Consider the following 22,119-nt stretch of genomic DNA (forward strand, 5'->3'; position numbering starts at 1 on the left):
ACAGGGTAGACAGACCAATGAGCAGAGTACTGGCAGCATATGTTTGTGCCTTACTTAGTTAATTCTAAGACTTTTTTTTTTTTCCTCAAATTTTAATATCTGACATACATGATGGGGCATCTTAAAATCTGTGATACCTTAGGTTCAGTGAAGTCAAGTTGTGTGTGTGTGTGTGTGTGTGTGTGTATACACGTTCACATATGTAATGAAATCAATCCCATGATATGAGACTCAACTCAAACATATCTCCAAGCTTACCAGTAGAGTCTTGTCTGCAACCATGATGTTTGTCTTTTTTTAAATCACTTTCTGACAGACACTAACCATACAGTGAAAATCAATTGCATAAGAAAAGAAAAATATTAGAAAATATGCTGGATTTGATTCATGAAGTCTATGACAATGATTTTGGAAAAGTGCTGAAATCATCCATAAGCCATTAGCAAATAAGAATTTGGTTTTTCAAGCTAAGTAGCCAAGCAAGACTTTCTTTTCAACATTTATTATGAAAATGTGGTCTTTGTTTCAGAAGAAAGACATCCTCCTATATAATACAGGTGGTATTTCAATAGAAAAGCCTGTACTATTCAAAAAACTGTAGAGAGATAATGACTCTTTGCTGGACAAAATAGTTCTTGGATTTCTGCCTCACAAACATAAATTCCAATAGATTAAATATTTGAACATGAAAATAAATAAAAATTCCAGAAGAAATACAAGAAAGTAATTTTAGAGAGCCCAAAGCCTTAAAGCATGTTTCCTCAGCGGGGGCAAACATTGGTTCACGGGGGTGGGGAAACCTAGCTGTTACAATGGTTTGTGGCCCTCCGGTGGGCCACAGTATACATCAGCAGATGTGTAGTGTGCCTGTGGTATTAACATTTCATGGGGGCGCTGCAATTAGGGAGAAAATGCCTATAAAGGATTCCTTCATGGGATGAATCATGAAAAAAACAAGTCACACTGCCATAGAGGAAAAGCGACAGATTTGACTATTTACATATTTTAAACTTCTCAATTATGAAAGGTAACGTAAGTAAAAGTAAAAGGCAAGTGATGACCTGGGGGAAAATAGTTTACAACTTCTGTAATGGACCAAGGAGTATAATCTGCTTCAGAGAAGCATCTCAACAGAGATAGCATGGGCAGAGGACACAGAGTTAGCATTTGTCTTGTTTCTTAGACTAACACCACTTCTCAGTTTGCTTGGTGGTGGTTAGTTAGATGTGAATGGCCATGTGTATTCCAGAAGGAATTGCACCCAACACCTTTTTGAGGCCCTTCTGTTGTCAATGTTTTACACTCGGAGGTGGATGACCACAGGGTTGAAACAAACGATGTAGCATAGAAAAATACATTTGTTAGTTTTCATCTTTGTTTACCTGTTTTAGATTCTCTGAATGTACTGCATTGTTTACTTTATCAGTTTTCCCTTCTAAAAATATGGGAGGGCATTATGTGTGTAGCCAAGCCTAAATTTTTTTATTCTAACAAGATGATTTTGGCTATTTTATAAGCTTTTATTTGAAACAAATTACAGAAATTCTCATAGTTAATATTTAGTAATTTTTAAATTAAATGTAAACATTGTTTTATGTTAATGGTATGAAATATTAAATATCCTAAATATTTGCATATAAATATGCTGAACTAAATATCAAAATTCTAAATGTTGGTGATTTTTGTATTTTTTGTTACTCAATTATAAATGTGTCTCCTAACTGTGGTTAAATGCAGCTATTTGGTCTGTCTCTGTGTATATTTTTATTTGTTTTCATCTGGCTTTTTTATCAGCAATCCAGTGGGGAGAAGATGGCCGTCCATTTCACTATCTCTTCTATACTGGCAAACAGTCATACTATTCATTAATGCACGTAAGTATATTGCATTTATGATAAATAATACGAGCTGTAAGCTACAAAACTAGTTATACTGGATACTGTTCTCAGCTTCAGAATTTACCTAGTATTTTATAATGGACAAAAATAAGACTTCTAGAGGTAAGACAGTGTTGATGAAATGATTTATATTAATTCATTTTGCTAAAGGTAAACTTTATAGAATTTATATCAGAATGGTTTGTCTTTAAAATGCTTTTACTTACAAATTGAAATCATGTTTGAAGATAGATGTTCAACTCAATTATATAGTGTGTGCATGTGCTTCCAGGGTAAGGAAGGAGGAGGCCAAGTGTATGATGCTGTCAGGGGCTCTGAGGCATTTGCCTTGAAAAAGAATCAAATGGTTATTTCTCATTTGGTTTTTGTTATTTATATACAATTTTTGCCTTTCATAGATTAATGCAGTGTATGAGCCTAGAATTTGGGCCCCAAAACAACCTAAGAAATGATTTTATTACAGTTTGACTTCCAACTGCATTTGGTGTGCTGTGAACAATTTTTGTTTTGTTTTCAGAGCTATAAGTATCTGATAGTGTGCAAATTTGGAAGAGTTCCCCAGAATTGCTGTTAAAAAAAGGCTGGATGCCAATATTCTGTTTTTATTTTTAGAACATGATATCAAGTTCTATTTTACTCATTATATGATTTTTTAAAGTTTCAGAAATATTTATTGGGCTTCCCCCATCTACAGTCAGATTGCAGTGGCTTGAATCAGTGCACACATTTACTCTGCTTTTTAGAATTATCTGCTGTTTATTTGTGCTCCACAAACCCAAAGGACAAAATTCCCACTTGTCAGGTACATTTATTTCTTGGGGAAAAAAAAAGAAAACCTTCTTTTCGCTTTTTGTTGACCTTGGGCAAATGAGCTTCTTGCCCTGGCAGAAATGAAATGAATGATAAATGTAGAGTGTGTCTTTGCTGAGTAATGGAGCTGCGGCTGGGGCTCCGGCTCGTAGAGGTTCTCTCCCGCACAGCCCGAGGCTGCCCGAGGACCCCTGCTGTTCATTTAAATAGGTATGTCAAATCTGCCTCCAAACGCTGCCGGTTTGATCTGTGGTAATATTTGTGAAGGTTCCATATGGACTTGAGCCCCCTGCAGTGCTAAGAAATAATGTACAACGCTTCATGGTGCAGACGCAAATTTTCTCTGAAAAGGGATGCAATGCTGCGTTTTAGCTGTCGGAGGGGATGATGGAGCTGACGCGCTAGGCCTGTCAACTTGTTACACGGATGGGTTGCACGCAGCGAAGCTGTGGAAAATCTGTGCCTTTTAACTTTTCTACTTAATCACGGTTGTAGCATTGCCTTTAGACTGTATGCTACATTAATTCTCTTCCTGCCTTCTGCCTTTCATCCCAAGTTTCACGGAAAAAAGTAAAGCATGCAGGTCTTGTAGAGGAGCCTTATCAAACAGCTGTCATCTGACATGCCATTTGCATTTGTTTTGGCTGAAACTGAGCAACCCAAGGGCAAGATATTTTGTTGCATTCCATCATAATGAGGAAATTACACATCCTATAAGAGACCTAACTTTTTTTTTTAAGTTTGTTTTTATGTTTTAAAAAGTATTGTTCAAGAAACTGATCAGTTTCTAAGTGGATAAAATGTTACCATACTCTCTGACTAAAATGTCAAATGATATCTGATCAATAAACATTCTTTGTTTTTGAGTAATTTAAGTTTTGTTATGGATCAATAGAAGAGTCCTTTGGACTTTTCTATTTTAGTGCAATGCAGTAATTTCTAAATGTATGCCCTGTGCATACATTTCAGCATTATGTATAGCAGGTGTTATTAATTACAGCTGCAGTCACACCAGCCTAGTTTCCCAGATAACACATATCACGATCACCTGCCGGAGATACTGAGACTTTGAAATAGTGACGAAATGTTCATCATTCACCCTACAGAAGCATTTTTGTAGCAGCCAGGCACGGCGTAGAAAGTCAGCTATAACACTAGGAGCCATCTCGCCTGTCTGCACTCTCTTTGTTCTGCCTGGTCTTGATGGTGAGGGGAGCCGTCCCCTTCCCACCGTGAGTGATCACAGGATGGCCGTCCCCACTGCGGCACGGGAGGTCGCCCCTGAAGACTGTGGCAAGCTTTAAAGACTTGGAAATGAATCCTTGTTGCTACCATTTATTTTCGTTGATAGAATTTTTTCCCTATGTGACAGGGTAACAGACACTAAGCCAAACTGTTTTTCCCACGTCGTTGCCCAACTGTAATTGTGTGAGGCCTGGATGCCATTGGCCAGGAGTTGTGACAGGAAAACACATCTAGAGCCTGCGTGCAGTTGGCGTGAGGACACCCTTCTGATGCCGATTAACCTTTCTTATCCTCCTTAAAGATGCCAAATCTTCTTTTGAGTATTTGGTGACTGTTTGCATACGAAGCATATATATTACGTTATAGCAATTAATAAAAGATGGCGCTGATGCACCTTGCAGTTAAGATCAGTGTATGATGCTTTAGTGGATCCTGTTTCCAGTTGTCTGTATTTAGTCTGTCCACTTTCTGTGGAGAAATGGGGAGGTTTTTGAGGAAAAATAGCCATGAAATATAAGATACAGTTTATTGTTCCTGCCCAGAAATGAAGCGTGATAGGAAAGTATAAAGTGAAGGGGGATTTGCTGATCCGTGATGGTCTCACGTTTTGGAAACGTGCCACACTCCACAGGTTCACTTGCAGGGCACTTGGGCCCCCATTTTCCTATGGATATAATGATCTGCATGTCTGCAGTTTCCTGGGAAAGTCGATTAAAAACGCATTTATTTTACACTAATAAGATGTATGTATATAATGAAAAAAGTATAAAACCATAGTAACAAATAATTTCTTAATAAAAAGTAATTTAAGAAGAAATAAGAAACTTCCTGAGTTTCTGAAAGCATCATTGAGTACCATGAAGGGATCCCCTGCATGGTGGCTGTTTCACCAAAAATGGATGGCTTCTTATTTCCTTAATGTCCATTTAGCTAGTAGAACTTGTTTGCTTTTCTGACATGATTTAGGGTTTTAGGTTTCAAGAAAGAGAGAAAGAATAAAGTTTCCTGAAACAATTGAGCAAAGGTGTAAAGGAGAGGGAAGAATGTTAAAGAGGATATAGATGTCTGTGTAAAAAATAAAATGCTATACAGCAAGATAACCGAGTTGTGGCTAGCCTAGGTGAAGACTGTGGGGAGTGGAGAAGGGACTAGGCCAGAGAGTGGGCTGCCCGTTGGATCCAAGGCTGTAAACCCCACTAGGGTTACCCCCTTTCCCACAGCAGCTTGGGCCTGTCCAGGACAACGAAGCTGGTGACAAAGGCCGCAGCCTTGGTAGTCATGGTTCAGTTTCTGAAGGTCCTTTAATTTGAAGAAAAAAACATTTACCAATATGTATGTTTCTGGAAATAAATAAATAAATAAAATTCACTCACTAAAAGTAAGTTGAAAATCCTTTAAAACTCATAATGGGAGGGGATTATTTAACTCTGAAGTGGTAACCCTTTTGTAAAACATGACCCATTAAGTCAAGGCATGTCTGTAACCCAGCTCTTCCCAAAGTGCTTTCTGCAGAATACAAACTGTGAAATGTTCTTCAAGAAAGGGGCTCTGAAGTGTTCGTTTAGGAATGTTACATATTGTGTACTGGGGAACTCTAACAAGGAGACACTTAGTAGAATCCAAGCTCTGTGAAGTCCTTAAGTAAAGAAACACGTTGCTTTCACACTCTGCTGCTCAAACCGAGTGGACTGTAGAACACTTTCTACTCCAAACTCCTTTTGATGTCCCACAAAACCAGTGCTTGGGGAGGACCGTAGTACAGAATATTGAAAACTCTGTACATTGTCATTGTAGGCGTTACTCACATTAGATAAATACATTTTCTCAAAAGAGAGGTTAATAAAGTCCCAGTTTTAAGACTGATATCAGCCCCAATACCTTAAGCATTTATTGAAGTTTTACAAAAGCTCCCCTCATCTCAGTCTTTAAGAAAAGGAAGGTATGCAACTCTTAAACACTGCACTAGGAACTTAGCATTGTGTAGAAACTTCATTTATGTTTTAGAACCAGTTTTACAGTAAGCAATTCAATATTTTCAAACTTTTTCTTTAAACTGAAGGAGTTACATGGCCACAGATGAAATTTATACTGAAAAAAATATATATGTATTTGTAAAATGAAGGGATAAGTAGTAAAGTTTAAAATGTGAGAGAAAACCAGGTAATTCTAATCCTTATAACTTATGTGTAAAGAGGGTTCATTTGCCTTGTGAAAGAAGCTCCTGGCGTATTTGGAGAATCTCCAGTTCATTTTAAAGGACTTCAGTAACCTACTCGGTTCTTAAAGCCTGGAAGCAGCCCCAGAAGTGTGCTGCTTCGTTATGTGAAGATTCCAGACTCTTAGCAGAAGTCTCGGGGACTGAGTATCACAGAATTCTTACTTAGTTCAGATGTCTCTAGATCGTCTTTGTGACCTTGTTGAAAACTCTTGGATGTAGTGCTGTCTTTTAAAATGGAATTAAAATAGTGACCCTTCTCACAGTGAGGTATTGTGGAATAACTACAACTATGTAAAGTGCTTATTTTTAAAAAAGCTACAAACTGGTGCTAAAACATATTTGCATGCTGTTTTAAGACTTTCCTTGACAGCAGGAGTTAATTCAGTAATTAATTCAGCAGTCGAAATTGCTGTTCTAGAGGTGTCTTTAATGTACATTTTCCTCCCATATGAATAATTACCATTGTATATCTGGTATGCTCCAAGTGTACCAATTAAGAAAATTAATTTTTTAGAAAAGGATTCAGCATATTATTGTCTCTATGTTGGTTTTAATTAGATTACCTCTTTGTAATGGTATAATTATTATACTATATGATGGGGCTTTAATTTGAACAGTAAAAATATATGCTGTCTGAGTTACAAGAACTTTCAGGTCATCACTCCTGCATGTGGACTTCCCCAGAGTCCTTTTTCATATGATCCATCTCGAGATGACTTTCTTTGTATGTTGAATGGCATTTATGTGATGTGCAATCTATATAGTATATTGTATTGTATTCACAAAGTAATACCAAGAGTCTACAACAGAAGTAGACTTGGAACTTGGAACTTGGAACTTGAGATGCATAGCATAAACCTCTCTTAGTTAATGATAAGTGGATTATATTTACATTTGTTGATTTGATTTTGTATATGCCAGCGGCCAAAAAATTGAGGAGATTATTTAAGAAATTGATTTTCTGTGATTTCTTTAACAAACACAAATTTTAAGTCAGTTACTTTACTGTTACTGTATAGTATCTAAGATAATTACTATTAGTTACTATTTATGTTATGTACCAATATACAACCGACTTTTTCTATATCACCTCCCCGTGAAATGTTACTTGTTTACACTTCCTAAAATTGGAATTTCCACATGATTTAATAGAACCAAAACAGATTTCAGAAGGATACTAAAAATCATAGTGCTCATGCTCTCAGAAGGGTTTAGATTAAGCATTTCTTTTCTGTAACCTGAGCATCTGGTATTTTCAAATTAGGCACCTTCTAAATTTGACTCATACATTATGGAAATCTGATGACACGAGGGGTGGATAGGCTTGCTTTGATTTTATGAAATATTAATCATAGCTGTGATTAATGATTCAGCATTTCACATCTGGGTTATTCCTGTCATATTTGAAAATTACACTGTTAAATACAGTATATAAACTTAGTGTAGGTGGGTCATACTAATTCTCTAGTGTCCCTTAAAAATTAAGTGGAAACTTAACAATATACCAGAAGCTACCAGTGGTAATCTGTGATGTTGACAGTTCTTGGCATATTTTATACCCTTAAGGATTTTTTTGATGTAAATTAGTACACCTCTCTTCAGGGAGTTGAAGCTATAGAATCTACTTTCCAGAGAACTGTTGTCTCTAACTAGCCAAGGTAGAATCTTAAGAGTGGTTTTATTATGCAAAATAGAAAGAATAAATGGAAATGGTGCACCAGTAAAATTGTTTATTTGACTCTTGAAAGCCATACCTCACCCCCGCTATCATTCTTGACCATTACTATAGGTCAGGCACTGTGCTAAGTACGTACTTCACATATATTTTCCTATTTAAAGAAGTGTATGGAGTGGTTTAATGGGCATTATGTGATTTGATGGGTTACAATCATCAAATTGTAAGCATTTGCCGCAAATGAATCGAATTCACCGTGTTTGAAATCTGACATGTCCTTTTCATGGGTTGTTTTCTCCTCTTCCACATTTTTTTCAGACGGTTTTATTTGTACCATTTATACATTGTTATGGATCTCAGTACAACATTAGGAGGAAATGGCATCATGGAAAAATACTTTAAGAAAAATAAGGATTTAGAGTAAAAATTGCTCAAAAGTCTTTGGGAGATGACAGCCTATACTTTGACTTAAAACTTACGTACAAGATAGGTTGATTGTTGTTATTTTAGGTGACTTAATTATTTCCGAAAATTAAGTAAGCCCTTGTAAGCAGAGGAGGGTAGTAAATTACTCAGCAATTTACTACTATTGCTGGCATTCTTTTAAGTTCATGTATTCTTCACTAGTTTGAAAGATAGACTTGCACTCTCTGAATCTCAGGACTCTGGACCCGGCAGCTGAGAGGCTCGCTGCAGTTTCCTTACCAGAGCACCCCGATGGAGCCACAGTCTCCCGTGGTCCAGCCTGCTGACAGGCTGTGCTGGGTGCACAGTGGCGTGCTGTTTGCCCGAGTCTGTCCATTTCATATAAGTGGGGAGCACTCATTTTTTTTGGGGGGGTGAGGGAGTTCTTTATTTGTTCAGCTCATTTGAGAATTGCTTCTAGAAACAGGTGCATTGAAATTTTTCTGATATACTATCCATTTGAAGTCCCAACCCATTATTTTAGCCTTTAAAAGTGAGTTAAAAGTACCCTAACCACAGTCAACAAGGCTTACCAATTCTTGGGAGATAAATTGTAAACTTTTACTTTCAGTTGAGTGACAGGGATATATGTATGTGGATGTATACCCCTGTTTTTCTATATGTGGATGGTTTGTGGTTTTGCTTTAGGGTGGACAGCTGGCTTTTGTTTGCTTTTTAATTGTCAAATACATTCCTCTGCTGCTGCAGGTGATGGATGTGTACTTGGAATGTAGTTGTAGGGACAGTTACACTTAATATGAATACTAGGATTAAATTAACTTCATTTGTCCCTTTGCTATTGTGTTGAACTAGATTCTCTATAGTTCTTAGAATGTACATTTCTAGCCAGTCTAGGCTTGGATGCTGCTGCTGCTGCTGCTGCTGATCTAGGGACTGTACTTTTAGAATTGCTGAGCTAGAGTGATGGATTTACTTTCAATTTGAGATACTCACGTCCACTGGTAATGTCTAGCTCACCACCAGTTTTGTAGCTTCTAAGTGCTGTTTCTTCTTTTTGTCTCTGCTTCTTTTTTTCTTTTCTCTTCTAAACTATCAATTCTACTACCCTTAATGAAAAACAAAGCCAAAAACACTTACCTGAATCTCCCCAGCCAAAAGGAATGAATTTTTACGTCCTTATTCACTGAGGAGTCCTACCCATTGAGTATTATATCAGCTTTTCTCACCTATGTTACAAAAATTCAAAGGCTTAGTCTGGACACTCCCTCCCTCCCTCCCTCCCTCCTCCACTCCCTCCCTCCCCCCTTCCTTCCTTTGATTCCTTCCTTTGATTCCTTCCTTCAGTTCCTGAAAACAGGTTGCAGAGTGAAGACTGTGCTGAAATGCAAGCACTAGTAAATATGATGACAGGGCAAAGGGACGTTTCTCCTACACTTAGATAAAACTTTATCAGCAACATTATGAGGTAATATGGCAGTCTAATCAGAGCCCACAAGAAGTTGCCCCTGAAAACTTGAAATTATTAAGACTGTTTGAGATATGGATTGACATCTCTTATCAGTAACAAGGTGTATCTTCTGAGATTTGCTGATACTAGAAGGTATCATGATTAGCAAAAAAAAAAAAAAAAAAAGTAAATTTATGTCATCTCTAGCTCGTTCTTTTAAAATGCCTATCTGCTCATTGGATATTAGTATGGTAGGTTATGTGTAAATTATAAATGAATAAATACAAATGTATTGAGTGTTTCAAAAAGTTAAGTTTGCTCAGGCAAAAGCTGTACTGTTTTGCTTATTGTAAACTCATTGCCTAGAAAATACATTTCATTGATGATCCTTATTGCTGGATTATTGCTTTTTGCAAGTTCTAACAAAATGGCAAACTTCTGCTTCCATTGTAATTTAACAAGTGACATGCATTCACAGATTTTTTTCAGAAGTAAATTAATAGGAAGAAATCAAATAACAAATATGATAGAAGCTCTTTTTAAGATAAAAACTATATGATAAGGACTTAAATATTATTTAAATATTAAATAAGTAGTAAGTTGTATTAAATAATACATAAGTACCTGTAAATACCATATATTTTACTGGATAATTCTCTAAGTTTAACGTACACATTGCCATATAAATTAATGATTTTTCCAAAGGAAAGGGAAAATCGTTTAAGGTTTTTGGTTTTTTTTAACCAACCTCACTGAAGTAGAGTTGTAAAATTTTTATAGAGTTATTTTAAAATCAGCTAAAGTTAAGTGTGCTGTGATGTATGACCCTAAATTCTCATTGAAATTACTCTATCATCCTTTAGTTTAAATGAGAAATAGTGTTATTAAAAGCATTTTCAGTTTTATTTACTCTGCAGCTTAATTCTCTGAAGAGGAGGATACCTTAGGAAGTACTTACAGGAGAAAACTATAAAACATATCAGAAGTTATAATGTATCGTTGCTCTTAATTTTTAGCATGTACCGTATATTTTATTTGCCATAGGATGTATATGGAATGTTACTCAATTTAGAAAACCGTCAAAGTCAGTTGCAAGCCAAAGGTCTGCTTCCAGAAAAAACTGAAACCAGGTAAGCTCTTTTCTTGCGTTAAAATATAAATAAAATTTGAACTAAAAACATGCCACTCATTGGTATTTTTTTAGACATACCTGAAGCCTAAAATTTGTTCAGTATTTTATCATTAAGCATTAAGGTTAGGGTTCAAAATAATAGGTGGTTTTTGTTTAGGAGAAAGCATGAATTGAAGTTATTTTTATGTTATTTTTATCCCAGATTTATATATGATAGGATATTTAATTACAATACCTGGATATGATGCGCTCAGAATTTTTATGTATATAGCTGCACACTTATTTAGCGTTTGCATGCTTTAATTTTTTACATTTTATTTTTATGGTTTGGTATATCAAGGTTTCTGCTTCCATTTGGCAAACAGCGATAGATCAGATCCATCAAACTGATCAGCCAGTGTTAAAGTTTGGCCTATCTATTCAAGATTTCTTCCATAAAGGAAGAACACCTTGTTTAAGTTAAGTTAAATGCACTCCTGTCCCTTTAGTTGGACTTGCTACCACATTAGTATATTGACAGGTTAACGTTGTATCCGTAACATCTTCTTTGAAGTAAGTTATACAGGCACAATTTTAATCTTTAAGAAATCTGGTGGGCTTTTGATACCAAATGAGTTCCATAGTGGCATATTTAACTCTTAAAACATTTGCTAGAGTAGATACCTTTTCTAAAGTAGATTGAGGAAATGGAATATATGTCAAAAATAGTTTAGTTGGGTAAAATTAGTGCTATATAATATAAAAACTTATTTCCAAATCACAAAATTGCTACTATATGTGGGATCTTTTGTGATATAACTCTAATTGCATGGCTAATTAAAAAGAGAATATATGTGATATTTTAACAGAAACCCGATTGGCAGCAGATGGCTGATTAAGGAGGAACTAGAAGAAATGTTAGTGGAAAAACTGTCAGATCAAGATGTAAGTAATTAATCTTTTTAATTTAAGGGGACCTGTGCCATAAGAATGCAGACAATTGCTGTATTTAGGATCCTAATAGAAATGTTCCTCAAAGCAGGTGTTCCTAAGATGATTTTTCTTTCTATCTTTAAAAAAAAAAAAAAAAAAAAAAAAAATTCATCACTGATTTCTGCCTTGGGATGACCTTATCTGTGGTCAGGAGGTGCCTTGTCGAGTCTCCGGGTACTCCTCTCATAAGTGCCCTCATGTCCTGTGCCAGTTGTTTTAGGGAAGCACAGCAGATGTTGTTTGATCTCCTTCTGTGAGGCCAGTAGCTAATTTTACAAGCTGATAATAAGTGTAAGGAGTCATTATCGGTTAAGTTGAAAAGGGATGCAGCACATAGTTACCTTCATGCAATTTACTGTTTACCTTGTGTGCCATATCTGTAAGGTCAGTGGTTTTTATCTTGGGATCTGCAAACCACCTCTATTGGAATCCCTTGAAATGCTGGTTACAAACTACAGAGTCCTAAGCCTTGCCCCAGATCTATTGCAGTCTCCAGGGGGTTACCCAGGAATCTTTTTAACAAACTTTCCAGGTGAATCTTATACCCCATAAAGTTTGTGACCCCCTGCTTTAGGTCTTATTTTGTTAAATGTTCCAATATATCAACATTATCACAGGACAGTTGATGTCCTAAACATTTCGATGTTCCAAATTTGTTACTTTCTGGAAGATTGGGTAAATCTTCCAGAAATATTTCAATTTCATAAATTTTTCCAAGATAGAGTTTTTCTTTGATGGTGGTGGCTAACATTGTTAGTACTTTGCCACCATATATAGATTTTAAGTCATGTACTTGAATTGTTCTTTTTCTCATTTAATGTATTATAGAAATTAATGATTTGGAGAAGTTGCAGTTTGCTTAAAGTGTCAGACATTTGGTTAGTGGTGAATCCAGCGTTAATTTCTAATATCCTAACTTCCAAGTACTGCTGTACTTGAATTCAACTGAAAAATCTCTGCTTCTTCACTGAACGAATAATTTCATTATTTCCTCTGTTTCTGGCTGCTTTGATTTTTTTTTTTTTTTTAAATAACTTAGGTATTCTTTTTTCTGCTTTGTAATGTCCCAAGAACTTTAATACAGGTGTACAAGTATGAAAACAAAGGAAACAAGTTATATATGATACTTTGTACTTTGGGGTACTGGATATCAGAAGAAATCCTGATGTTTATGGCTGGTATCAAGATGAGGGACGTGGAGGTGGTCAGTGACTTCTTAACCTAGTTCAGAAGCAAGGCTGATTTCCACCCGTAGTGCCCCTTTGTAGGTGCAGAAGTAGTCATTGAGAGTCTGTGAGATGGAATCAAGAGAGCAGCTAAGCACAGAACGCCCAGACCGGTGACTGGAGAGGAGCATGGAGCTCTGTCCACCCAATATCCTAGGTAGCTAAATGTTTCACCCTTTCTGGAAGAGTGCCTTCTCTTTCATTACGTCATAGGAAGCTGGAGTCGAAGTAGTTCTTTTAATATTAATCTTACTGGTGAAATTTTTAAAAATTTCAAACTATTAATGGCAGATTTTTACAATAAAGGCAATAGTGACAAAGATGAGTATGATGTTTAAGGCTGACAAAAAACATAAAGAAGGCTATCAAAGACTGAGTTTCACAATCCATATTAACTAAGAATCTCAAGCATTAGTTGTTTCCTTCTCCATAAACACTTTAGAGTGATTATTCTGGCTTCTAATTTTAAGGGGTTAATTCCAAGTTGTTTACTTTCTAATCACATGTTCAAGAACTATTAAAAAAAATGCACACAGGAGCAAGGATAATTTATTTCAAGAGGTTGCCCTTTAAGTCAAGTATCTCTTGAATTTTTAAATAGCTTGATTGTTCGGTTTTAAAGGAAATCATAAACATTAAAGTAACACAGCTTGAACAGCCAAAGATATATTTGCCAAATGTATTATGAAATATAATTTAAGAGGTACATTTTCTCAAAATCAAACTCTTTCCATATTACTATACATAACTTACTTGAAATTATTTATAAAGCTCCACTTGATACAGTTCTAATAAAAGAGTGGAAATTACACTTGAAGATCATCTAAATACTTTTTGAAAGTGAATTTAAATCTAAATTTCATAATCATAATACAGAGAAATTGATTTTTCTTTGAATGATAAATCTCTTTGTTTCTTGAAAGAAAAGATTTGGCACTAAAGATACGCAGGAAAAGCGATGCATCTGCATGCTGTTTTAAAAGCAGCGTGAAGATGCAGAAGTGTCATCCTGTCAAAATTCATCAGGAAAAGCAACATTGGAAAGATCAAGGATGCAAAAATAGAAAAAATTTAGCAAATGCAATTACACTTGCACCTTCTAATGAATTTTTATTGTCTGCAGTATATGAAGCTCATTCAGCTGCTAGAAAAGTTATTGACATTGCAGTGCGGTGCTGCTGAGGAAGAATTTGTGCAGAGGTTTCGAAGAAATATAGCTGTTGCATCAAAACAACAGCTGATTGAACCTGTACAGTATGACGAGCAAGGAATGGCCTTTAGCAAAAGCGAAGGTAATGACGTTCTGTGGAGAGAAAATAAATTCAGTGAAGGTTGAAAAACTACAATTATTTTTTATTTGCTGTTGCTCTCTGTTATCCATTAGATTTTTTATTTATTTATTTTTGCTACTGTTACATTGGATTTCCTAATTTTTAAGATTCTATTGAAGTTTTTCAAAACTGAACTTTATAATATCCCAAGAAAAAAATGTGGATGCATACCTATACAGTCATATTAACACTTTTTATTTTCACACATTTATATTATTAAATCTTTTAATTTTCACATTTTAAGCTGCTAGAATTGGCACAATATTTATAATAAAGTTTTCTTTGCAAAAAATGAAAATGCTCAGTGAATCTGCATATCAAATGCCGAAACTATGTAATATGAAAACTTCACATCCCTAACTCACATTATTCTTGTTCAGAGCCATTAGACGTAGTCTAACTTTGAAGACTTGACCTATTAAAATGTTTACAACTCTTAAAAGATTTCTCATCATTGTCATTTTTAACTACTGTGGTGTTTCCAAAGAAATGTGACCTTTCCTGAGTATTTTTTTATTTCTACTAGTAATATTTCATCATACTATTTATATATTTCTAAAACTTATGTTGTTAGATATATTCTTACTGTTTATGAAAGAAGAACGCTGTGTAAATTGGTTGTGGATTCTCGTAAGTAAGGGAAATGAATATAAATTACTTTCTTGGTTGTTCACACTAATTTAAAATCATTGTAGTATTTCTAAAATGGAATTGAAGAACAAAATTACCCCACAGTGAGCTTTATTGCATCTGTTGTGGTGTAGTTTACCTGCTTTATTTTGGTTTGACTTGAAATAATAGTTATAGGACCTGCTTATATACAGTGTTGTATATTATTTTGGGGAAACAAATTCTGATGTAGTTTTACCTGTCTCAAAGCACAGGTCTTCAAGATATTTACTAATAGGAATTTTATATTTTCGAAGGTAAAAGGAAGACTGCAAAAGCAGAAGCAATTGTTTATGAACATGGAAGTGGGAGAATAAAAGTAAATGGAATTGATTACCAGCATTACTTCCCCGTGACACAGGACAGGTTCGTTTTGGGTTTTGATTTTTTTGTTTTTAAAGGAAACATGCTTTATGATACATCATGATCATTTAAGAAGGCTTGTGATCTTCTAATTCTGTTTATCTGAATGATTATTTCTCTTTACCAATGTAACATATCAAACTAGCTAATTGAAGCTATTTTTTAAAGCAGCTTCCTGATTTTTTAAAAAGCATCTCTAGAATTCCTCATTAATTGACTCTTATTCCCCTTTTCATCAGATCCTACTGCAGTTTGAGTAGTCTTATATGTAGCTTATGTTCTGAAGTGCAGACTGTGCCAAAACATAAGAAAGGTAGATTTCCACCTTCTGGTTTGGAGACAGGTGTACACAAAACAACCACCACAAAAACCAGCCTTGGCACTTAAAACTGACCTAACCCACTAGGCAAGGAAAAGTGCAAGTAATTTCTTGTGGCTTGTGTTTGTTTTTCTGATCATAAATATTGGAAAAATTCTGCTTTATCATTTTGGATTTTTTTCCTATTCAGAGGAATGTGATTATATGTATTGAGCAAGCAAAGAAACCTGGCATTTATGGGTTAAAGTAAGAACTCATCAGGCTTTTCTTAGTTCTGGGTGCTAAATATGGTAGTTTTAATTTTTAAACTTTGTATCCTATGGAGAAATAGGCATTAATCATAAATAGATACTACAGCTCTTCTAATCTAAATATACTCATCTCAGAACTCTCTCTGACTTGCTATATAAAGGCCTCTTCTTGATATGGTTATTATTTTCCCAGTAGTTACTGTCATTATCCACGAGTAACAGAAGTTTGGTATGATTAGTTCCTCCTTTCCTAATCCTTCTCCTGTTTCCTGCATATGTTACGGTATTTAAGGTCAAAAGGGCTAAAGCTCTTTTGATACCAATGCTGATGTAGGCAAGAGAGGAGCCTCCTAATACAGTGTAAGCTTCTGGGCGCAATCATTACTTTAGGATGTGTATGTTTATTTTATTTGTGTGTGCCTGTGTCAACAAGCAGTGGATTCTTAACTCCATTTAAGATGAATTAGTTCTGCTATTATCCTCACAGGGCAGGGGATGGAAGAAGCTTTTGTTTCCCTTAGGAAAAGCCAGAGAGAAACCCATACTCCGGGGGCTGATAACTTTAGCTTTGGGAACTGTAGGAGGAATGTCCTTTAACCAATAACCTGTCTGTTGATTTGTATTCAGATATAACTCCTGATGATTTAACAGCAAGTCTCAGTTATGGCTTGATCTCATAATGAAATTATATTGTAGACCTTATTCTTTGATTTGAATTCAGCAGCTGTTTACTAAGGATCATCTGTTTCTCCAGTCTTGTTCTGGGCATTGTGAAGATATCAGAGATATTTGAGATATGATTCCTATTGGCAAGAAACTTTCTACACGGTTGGGAAGCCTAAGGCTAGTCTTGGTGGGAATGGGCACCTACAACTATTTTAAAGTAGTTGTCGGGATTTAGGGCAGCCACATCAGGAACTTACAGATCAGCAGTGAGGTGACCATTGACTAATAGGAAGACTTGCGAACCCAGAATCAGGGATCTTGATCGGAGTTTTCTCATCACCTAACACACAGTTAAGTGGGTTAGCCATGTAAGTGAAGTTATAAGGGAGGCTTCTGGACAGCCAGTTGTTTGGGAGGTTAAACACTTACCCGGCTTCATTTTTAAAATTTTATGATTCTTTAACAAATGCTTATATAAATAAAGATAAATAAAGAGACTTCAATTAAAATCTAGAAAAATAGATTTCATAACGTAATTACTAGTTATATAACTGAGTCATGGACCCAGATGGTTAGGTAAATGCAATAGTGGAATTAGATTTTCAGTCTGTAAATTTTCTTCTTTTTTTTTTGAGACGGAGTTTCACTCTTGTTGCCCAGGCTGGAGTGCAATGGCGCAATCTTGGCTCACCACAACCTCTGTCTCCCAGGTTCAAGCGATTCTCCTGCCTCAGCCTCCTGAGTAGCTGGACAGGCATGCACCACTATGCCCGGCTAATTTTGTATTTTTAGTAGAGACGGCATTTCTCCATGTTGGTCAGACTGGTCTCAAACTCCCAGCCTCAGGTGATCTGCCCACCTCGGCCTCCCAAAGTGCTGGGATTACAGGCATGAGCCACCGCGCTCAGCCTGAATTTTCTTTTTTTTTAAGAGACAAGTCTCTTTATGTCACCCAGGCTGGACTCAAGCTCCTGGGCTCAAGCAGTCCTCCCACCTCAGCCTCTTGACAGCTTGGACTGCAGGTCCCTAGCTGAAATTTTCTTTAGTTATCATAGTATATTAATAGCTACTACTTATAATACTGTTTTTATAACTTATGGCTACTTTTTTTTAGTTTCTTGGAAGCATTTGTTCAAAAAGGCAGTATAAGTTTATGGGTTTTTTGTTGTTGTAGGAGTTATGTCATCCCTAGATCGTATTATTATTAATTCTGATTTGCTGTGGCTTTTGAAAGTCATCTTTTGCCCATCTGCATGTGATTATTTTACTAATGCGGTATGAAGAATAGCACTTGCATGTCCTGTCCACACCTGTCTCTCAGCTTAACTGTGTTATATAAACTTTATTTTGGGTCCAGAAGCTACAGTGTCAAAGAAAGCAAATACAATGTAAGTGAGCTTTTCTGAATAAAAGTGTAGCAAGATATTAAGGCAAAATAGCAAAATCAAAGTGCTTGACAAAGGTAATGGTGAACATCTTCCCTAGCGTGAAAATGGTATTCAACAAATACTTGTTGAGTTGAGCAAGAGCAAGTCCAGGGCCATGTTCTATCTGTGGTGCCTGCCCCAGGGTCTTGTGGGCCCTGACCGACCCTGAGAGAGCAGGCCTGCCAGGGGTTGTGTAGAATGTCAGCCTGGCCCCAGGAGAGTAGCAGGACCCTGCGATTTAGAGAACTATAAGAATGTTGGGAATATGCGTTTGGTGTCAGGGAAGCGCAAGGTCGAATACAGTTTTAGAAACTTTAAAAACTAACCATATCGAGATGAGCATTATACATTATACAGATATATTTATAGTATATTTAGGGAATCCAAATGACATTTGATAATTGTTTGGGAAGGCTTATTGATTTTATATCTGATCATTCAATCCAGAGACATTAAATTCAATTGATTAATGGAGTTCCCCAACTGTAAGACATCTTTACGAAGTTATTTTCAAGCTTTGCGAAGATCTTCTGAGGTAAAGGGGATCAGCAAACAGTAAGACAGAGTGTACTGCCATACCCAAGAAAAAGAAATAAACCTTACAACTCTCAGCAAATCATTCAAAATGTCAGAAATGTGTTTCTATATCTTGGTAAAATGGATTGATTGAGAAGTATGGAAAGTATAACAGTGGCATGCAGAATATTGTTTTTATGAATATTCAGAATTTCAGTTGTTTACATAATTATGTATCTTTATAGTAAATGTAACCACATTTACTTGTGCTGTGCTTTAGAGAACAGCTGATGTTCCCTTTCCACTTTGTTGACCGGCTGGGAAAGCACGATGTGACCTGCACAGTCTCAGGGGGCGGGAGGTCGGCGCAGGCTGGAGCTATACGATTGGCAATGGCAAAAGCTTTGTGCAGCTTTGTCACCGAGGACGAGGTCGAGTGGATGAGACAAGGTATGAGTCTAGGTGGGACGGGCATGGTGGCCCAATACTGGCTATACATGTTCGTCGCCTTCTTGTACTAGTGCCTGAAGTTCGTGAGAAAATACATAGTTACATGTGTAATATTTCCCTTCGCTATCTTGTTTCTTGCTACAGAACCAACAGTATTTCTCAGGTTTGATTTCTACAAGGTGAGCTTGAATTAGAAAAAGGGGAGAACTCCCCGCATTGATTATTTGAGCCCTGCTAAAATGTTCAGTTCCAAGGTCAGGGAAAAGTTAATTTTGTCCTTAATGCATAACCTTTTGTCCAGCTTAACAAAGTGCTTAGCTTAGTTATATTTAAGAGACAAATTGCTTGTTTTTGTTTTATCAAGAAATGTGTGGGTGTTTTGTTTTTGAAACAGTCTCTCTCTGTCACCCAGGCTGGAGTGCAGTGGTATAATCATAGCTAACTGCAGCCTCAAGCTTCTGGGCTCGAGCAGTCCTCCTGCCTCGGCCTCCCAGGTAGTTAGGACTATGACGTGCACTAGCAAACCCGGATAATTTTTGTGTATTTTGTAGAGACTGCGTTTTGCTATGTTGCCCAGGCTGTTCTCAAACTCCTGGCCTCAAGCAATCCTGCCTTGGCCTCCCAAAGCACTGACATTACGTAGCATGAGCTACCACACCTGGTCTGTCATCGAAATGTGTAATAATTGTTTGGTTAATGATAAAGTTCTTTGAGTATTTTGTTTTTGTAAGTTATTGGAGGTTTCAGTTTTTTCCCATTGCGGTGTTTGAATTTTCTTTTACCCTACTCTGTGTAACCCTGTTACCTGAGCATGAATACAAGAGTCCCTGTGTAATGTGAAAAAGGATGGGCAGTTAATTCTTTCATTAGGGTACTGCTTTAGCAGTTAGAATAAATCAGGGAAGTTTGAGCTGAAGACTGTCTTCGCACTGTATATGAGAAGAGGAAAACACCGTGTGTGCCGTCAGCCAGCTGCATGGTCCTGGGCAAGTCACTTAGCACCTAAGTTCATAAGCTCCTCCTCTGGGCAAGTAGGATGGTCTCTGTGCACCAGACCTGCTAGTACAAGCCACTGGGGTTCAATAAAAACACTACCTATGGCTTAGGCTACTTAATTGCTTAAGGCCCTTAAAAATCCATTTGCTTATAAGCAATTTGTCATCATATGGGATTCATATCTAGTCATTGAAGTAATTTGCTAGAACCTTAACAATTTGATTAGTTTAAGCTCCTGTGCATATCTGAAAGTAATAAAGCATTCTTACTTACAATTAAAGCTAGAACTTAGGTCTTGTCTGTATTTTGTCAAATACCGGTGTTTTATTCCATGTATGTCCTTTAAGTACAAGCAAGTGTAAAAGCTTACGGGTATGTAATAAATAATTGAAGTGTTGCTATATGTACATTAAATGGTCCTTAATAAAATACCCAAGGCTTGTATACAGTAAGAGGAGTGCTAACGTTGGAAGAGTGAAAAAGACAAGGTAAAAGTACATTTACGTATTTATAAAAGCAGTGTAAGAGCTTTCCCATCAGTGGTATTCTTGGAATCTGTGGTCTTTACTAATTTACTATAGCTGCAGCCACTGCTGGGCTTTTCCGTGTGGGCCATAGCTAGGAGTCACCCCAGCAGTTGCCTAGAAACATATTCACTCCTGATGACTGGGAGAATGACAGTTTCCTGTTTCAACTGACTTTATTCTTCTAGAAGAAACTGCCTGTGCTGAGAATACAACTCTAAAACTTATCTTTCAGATTCTAAAACAAACAAACAAACAAACAAAAAAACAGGGAATATTATTGGCATAAATTAAAATAATAAGTTTCCTTTTTTAAATGTTTGACAAGTCATATTTGTATGTATATGCATATTCATGTAAACTGTTAATAGATGATATCTAAGTACTTTCTCATACTTCACCATTACAGTAAGTTTTTCTTCTCTGCCTCTTGTCTCCATTAAAACTCTGGCCTCTGCAATAGTAAGTGTACAGGTTAAGTGACCGCCCCCACAAGAGCAGCTTTAGCTCACTTAGATTAGGCCAGCTGAAAAGCCAAAAGGGAACCATGATTCTTATAAGGAAAGCAGGTTTAAATAACGGAACTGGTGTTTGTCTCAGAGGTTGGAAAAATACCCTCAAAGAGTGGAAGCAAACTGCCGTCACGAGGTTGCTACTGGGCTGGTAAATTACTGTGCTGGTTGCTTTCCTCTAATTTTTTTTCTCAGACAACAGTACGTATAAATTCACGGACCTGCTTTTCTTCTTGGCAGCGTGCATATTAATGGTTCCTAAAGGCTTCTGTTTTTATGCTGCAGCTGGGCTCCTCACTACTGATCCACGTGTGAGAGAACGGAAGAAGCCAGGCCAAGAGGGATCCCGCAGAAAGTTTACCTGGAAGAAGCGCTAAGGGTTTGCTCCCAGGAAAGAAGAGGAAGAGCTGTGTGTGTGTGCTGGCACGTGGCAGACACAGAGGAAATAATGACTGACCAGCATGAGGGCAGTACTGTCAGAAATGTCTTTGAGTTGTGAGATGGATTTATTTTTAAATGCTACTTTGTAAAGGTGACCTTTAAAAAATAAAAGAAAAAGAAGAATGTTAGTCTTATTCTGCCACTCTATTTTTCTTAACTTTTTCAGAAGATAGTTTTAAGAAGCATAATTCATAGAATCTGGCATATTAGACCTGAAAGGAATATTCAGCAATATATAGTTGAGTTACCTCATTTTGCAGACAAGAAGGCTAAGCCCCCAAAATTAAGCAACCAACCAGAGCCATACTGTTGGTACTTTTCGTGCTAGAGCTAGACTGGCACTCATTTCCCCTGATTCTGTTGCTTTCCCACTTGGCAATTGTCACCGCATAGTTTTCAAAATGAGAGGTGAGAGTGCTCGCTCAGAAGAATGAAGTAACTGGAGTCGGTCAGGAGCTCAGCGGAGCCAGGGAGCTGAGCTGCCAGGTGTGGGAGGTGCTGGTGCAGACAACAGCCAAGTGAAAGGCACAGCCGAGCCTGTCTGCGCTCACTCGCTGCAGGAATACGAGCAAGCACAGCAGAGAAGGCACCCCTGCCCCCTATTT

The 22,119-nt window shown here is 36.8% G+C and overlaps 1 protein-coding gene across 1 annotated transcript in view; it reads left to right on the top strand.

Annotated features, from left to right (window-relative positions):
• The window catches only part of MRPS9 (mitochondrial ribosomal protein S9), a 55,288-nt gene extending 33,640 nt beyond the window's left edge, over positions 1-21,648 (top strand). Inside the window, exons 5-11 of the mRNA XM_008008275.3 lie at positions 1,795-1,874; positions 10,764-10,849; positions 11,700-11,775; positions 14,173-14,341; positions 15,307-15,415; positions 18,872-19,041; positions 21,359-21,648. Of these exons, the coding sequence (XP_008006466.2) occupies positions 1,795-1,874; positions 10,764-10,849; positions 11,700-11,775; positions 14,173-14,341; positions 15,307-15,415; positions 18,872-19,041; positions 21,359-21,450 (782 nt within the window). The 3' untranslated portion in view covers positions 21,451-21,648. The remainder of the gene's footprint in view (positions 1-1,794; positions 1,875-10,763; positions 10,850-11,699; positions 11,776-14,172; positions 14,342-15,306; positions 15,416-18,871; positions 19,042-21,358) is intronic.
• The last annotated feature ends 471 nt before the right edge of the window (positions 21,649-22,119 follow it).

The sequence above is a fragment of the Chlorocebus sabaeus genome, chromosome 14, assembly GCF_047675955.1.
Source record: "Chlorocebus sabaeus isolate Y175 chromosome 14, mChlSab1.0.hap1, whole genome shotgun sequence".
Taxonomy (NCBI): domain Eukaryota; kingdom Metazoa; phylum Chordata; class Mammalia; order Primates; family Cercopithecidae; genus Chlorocebus; species Chlorocebus sabaeus.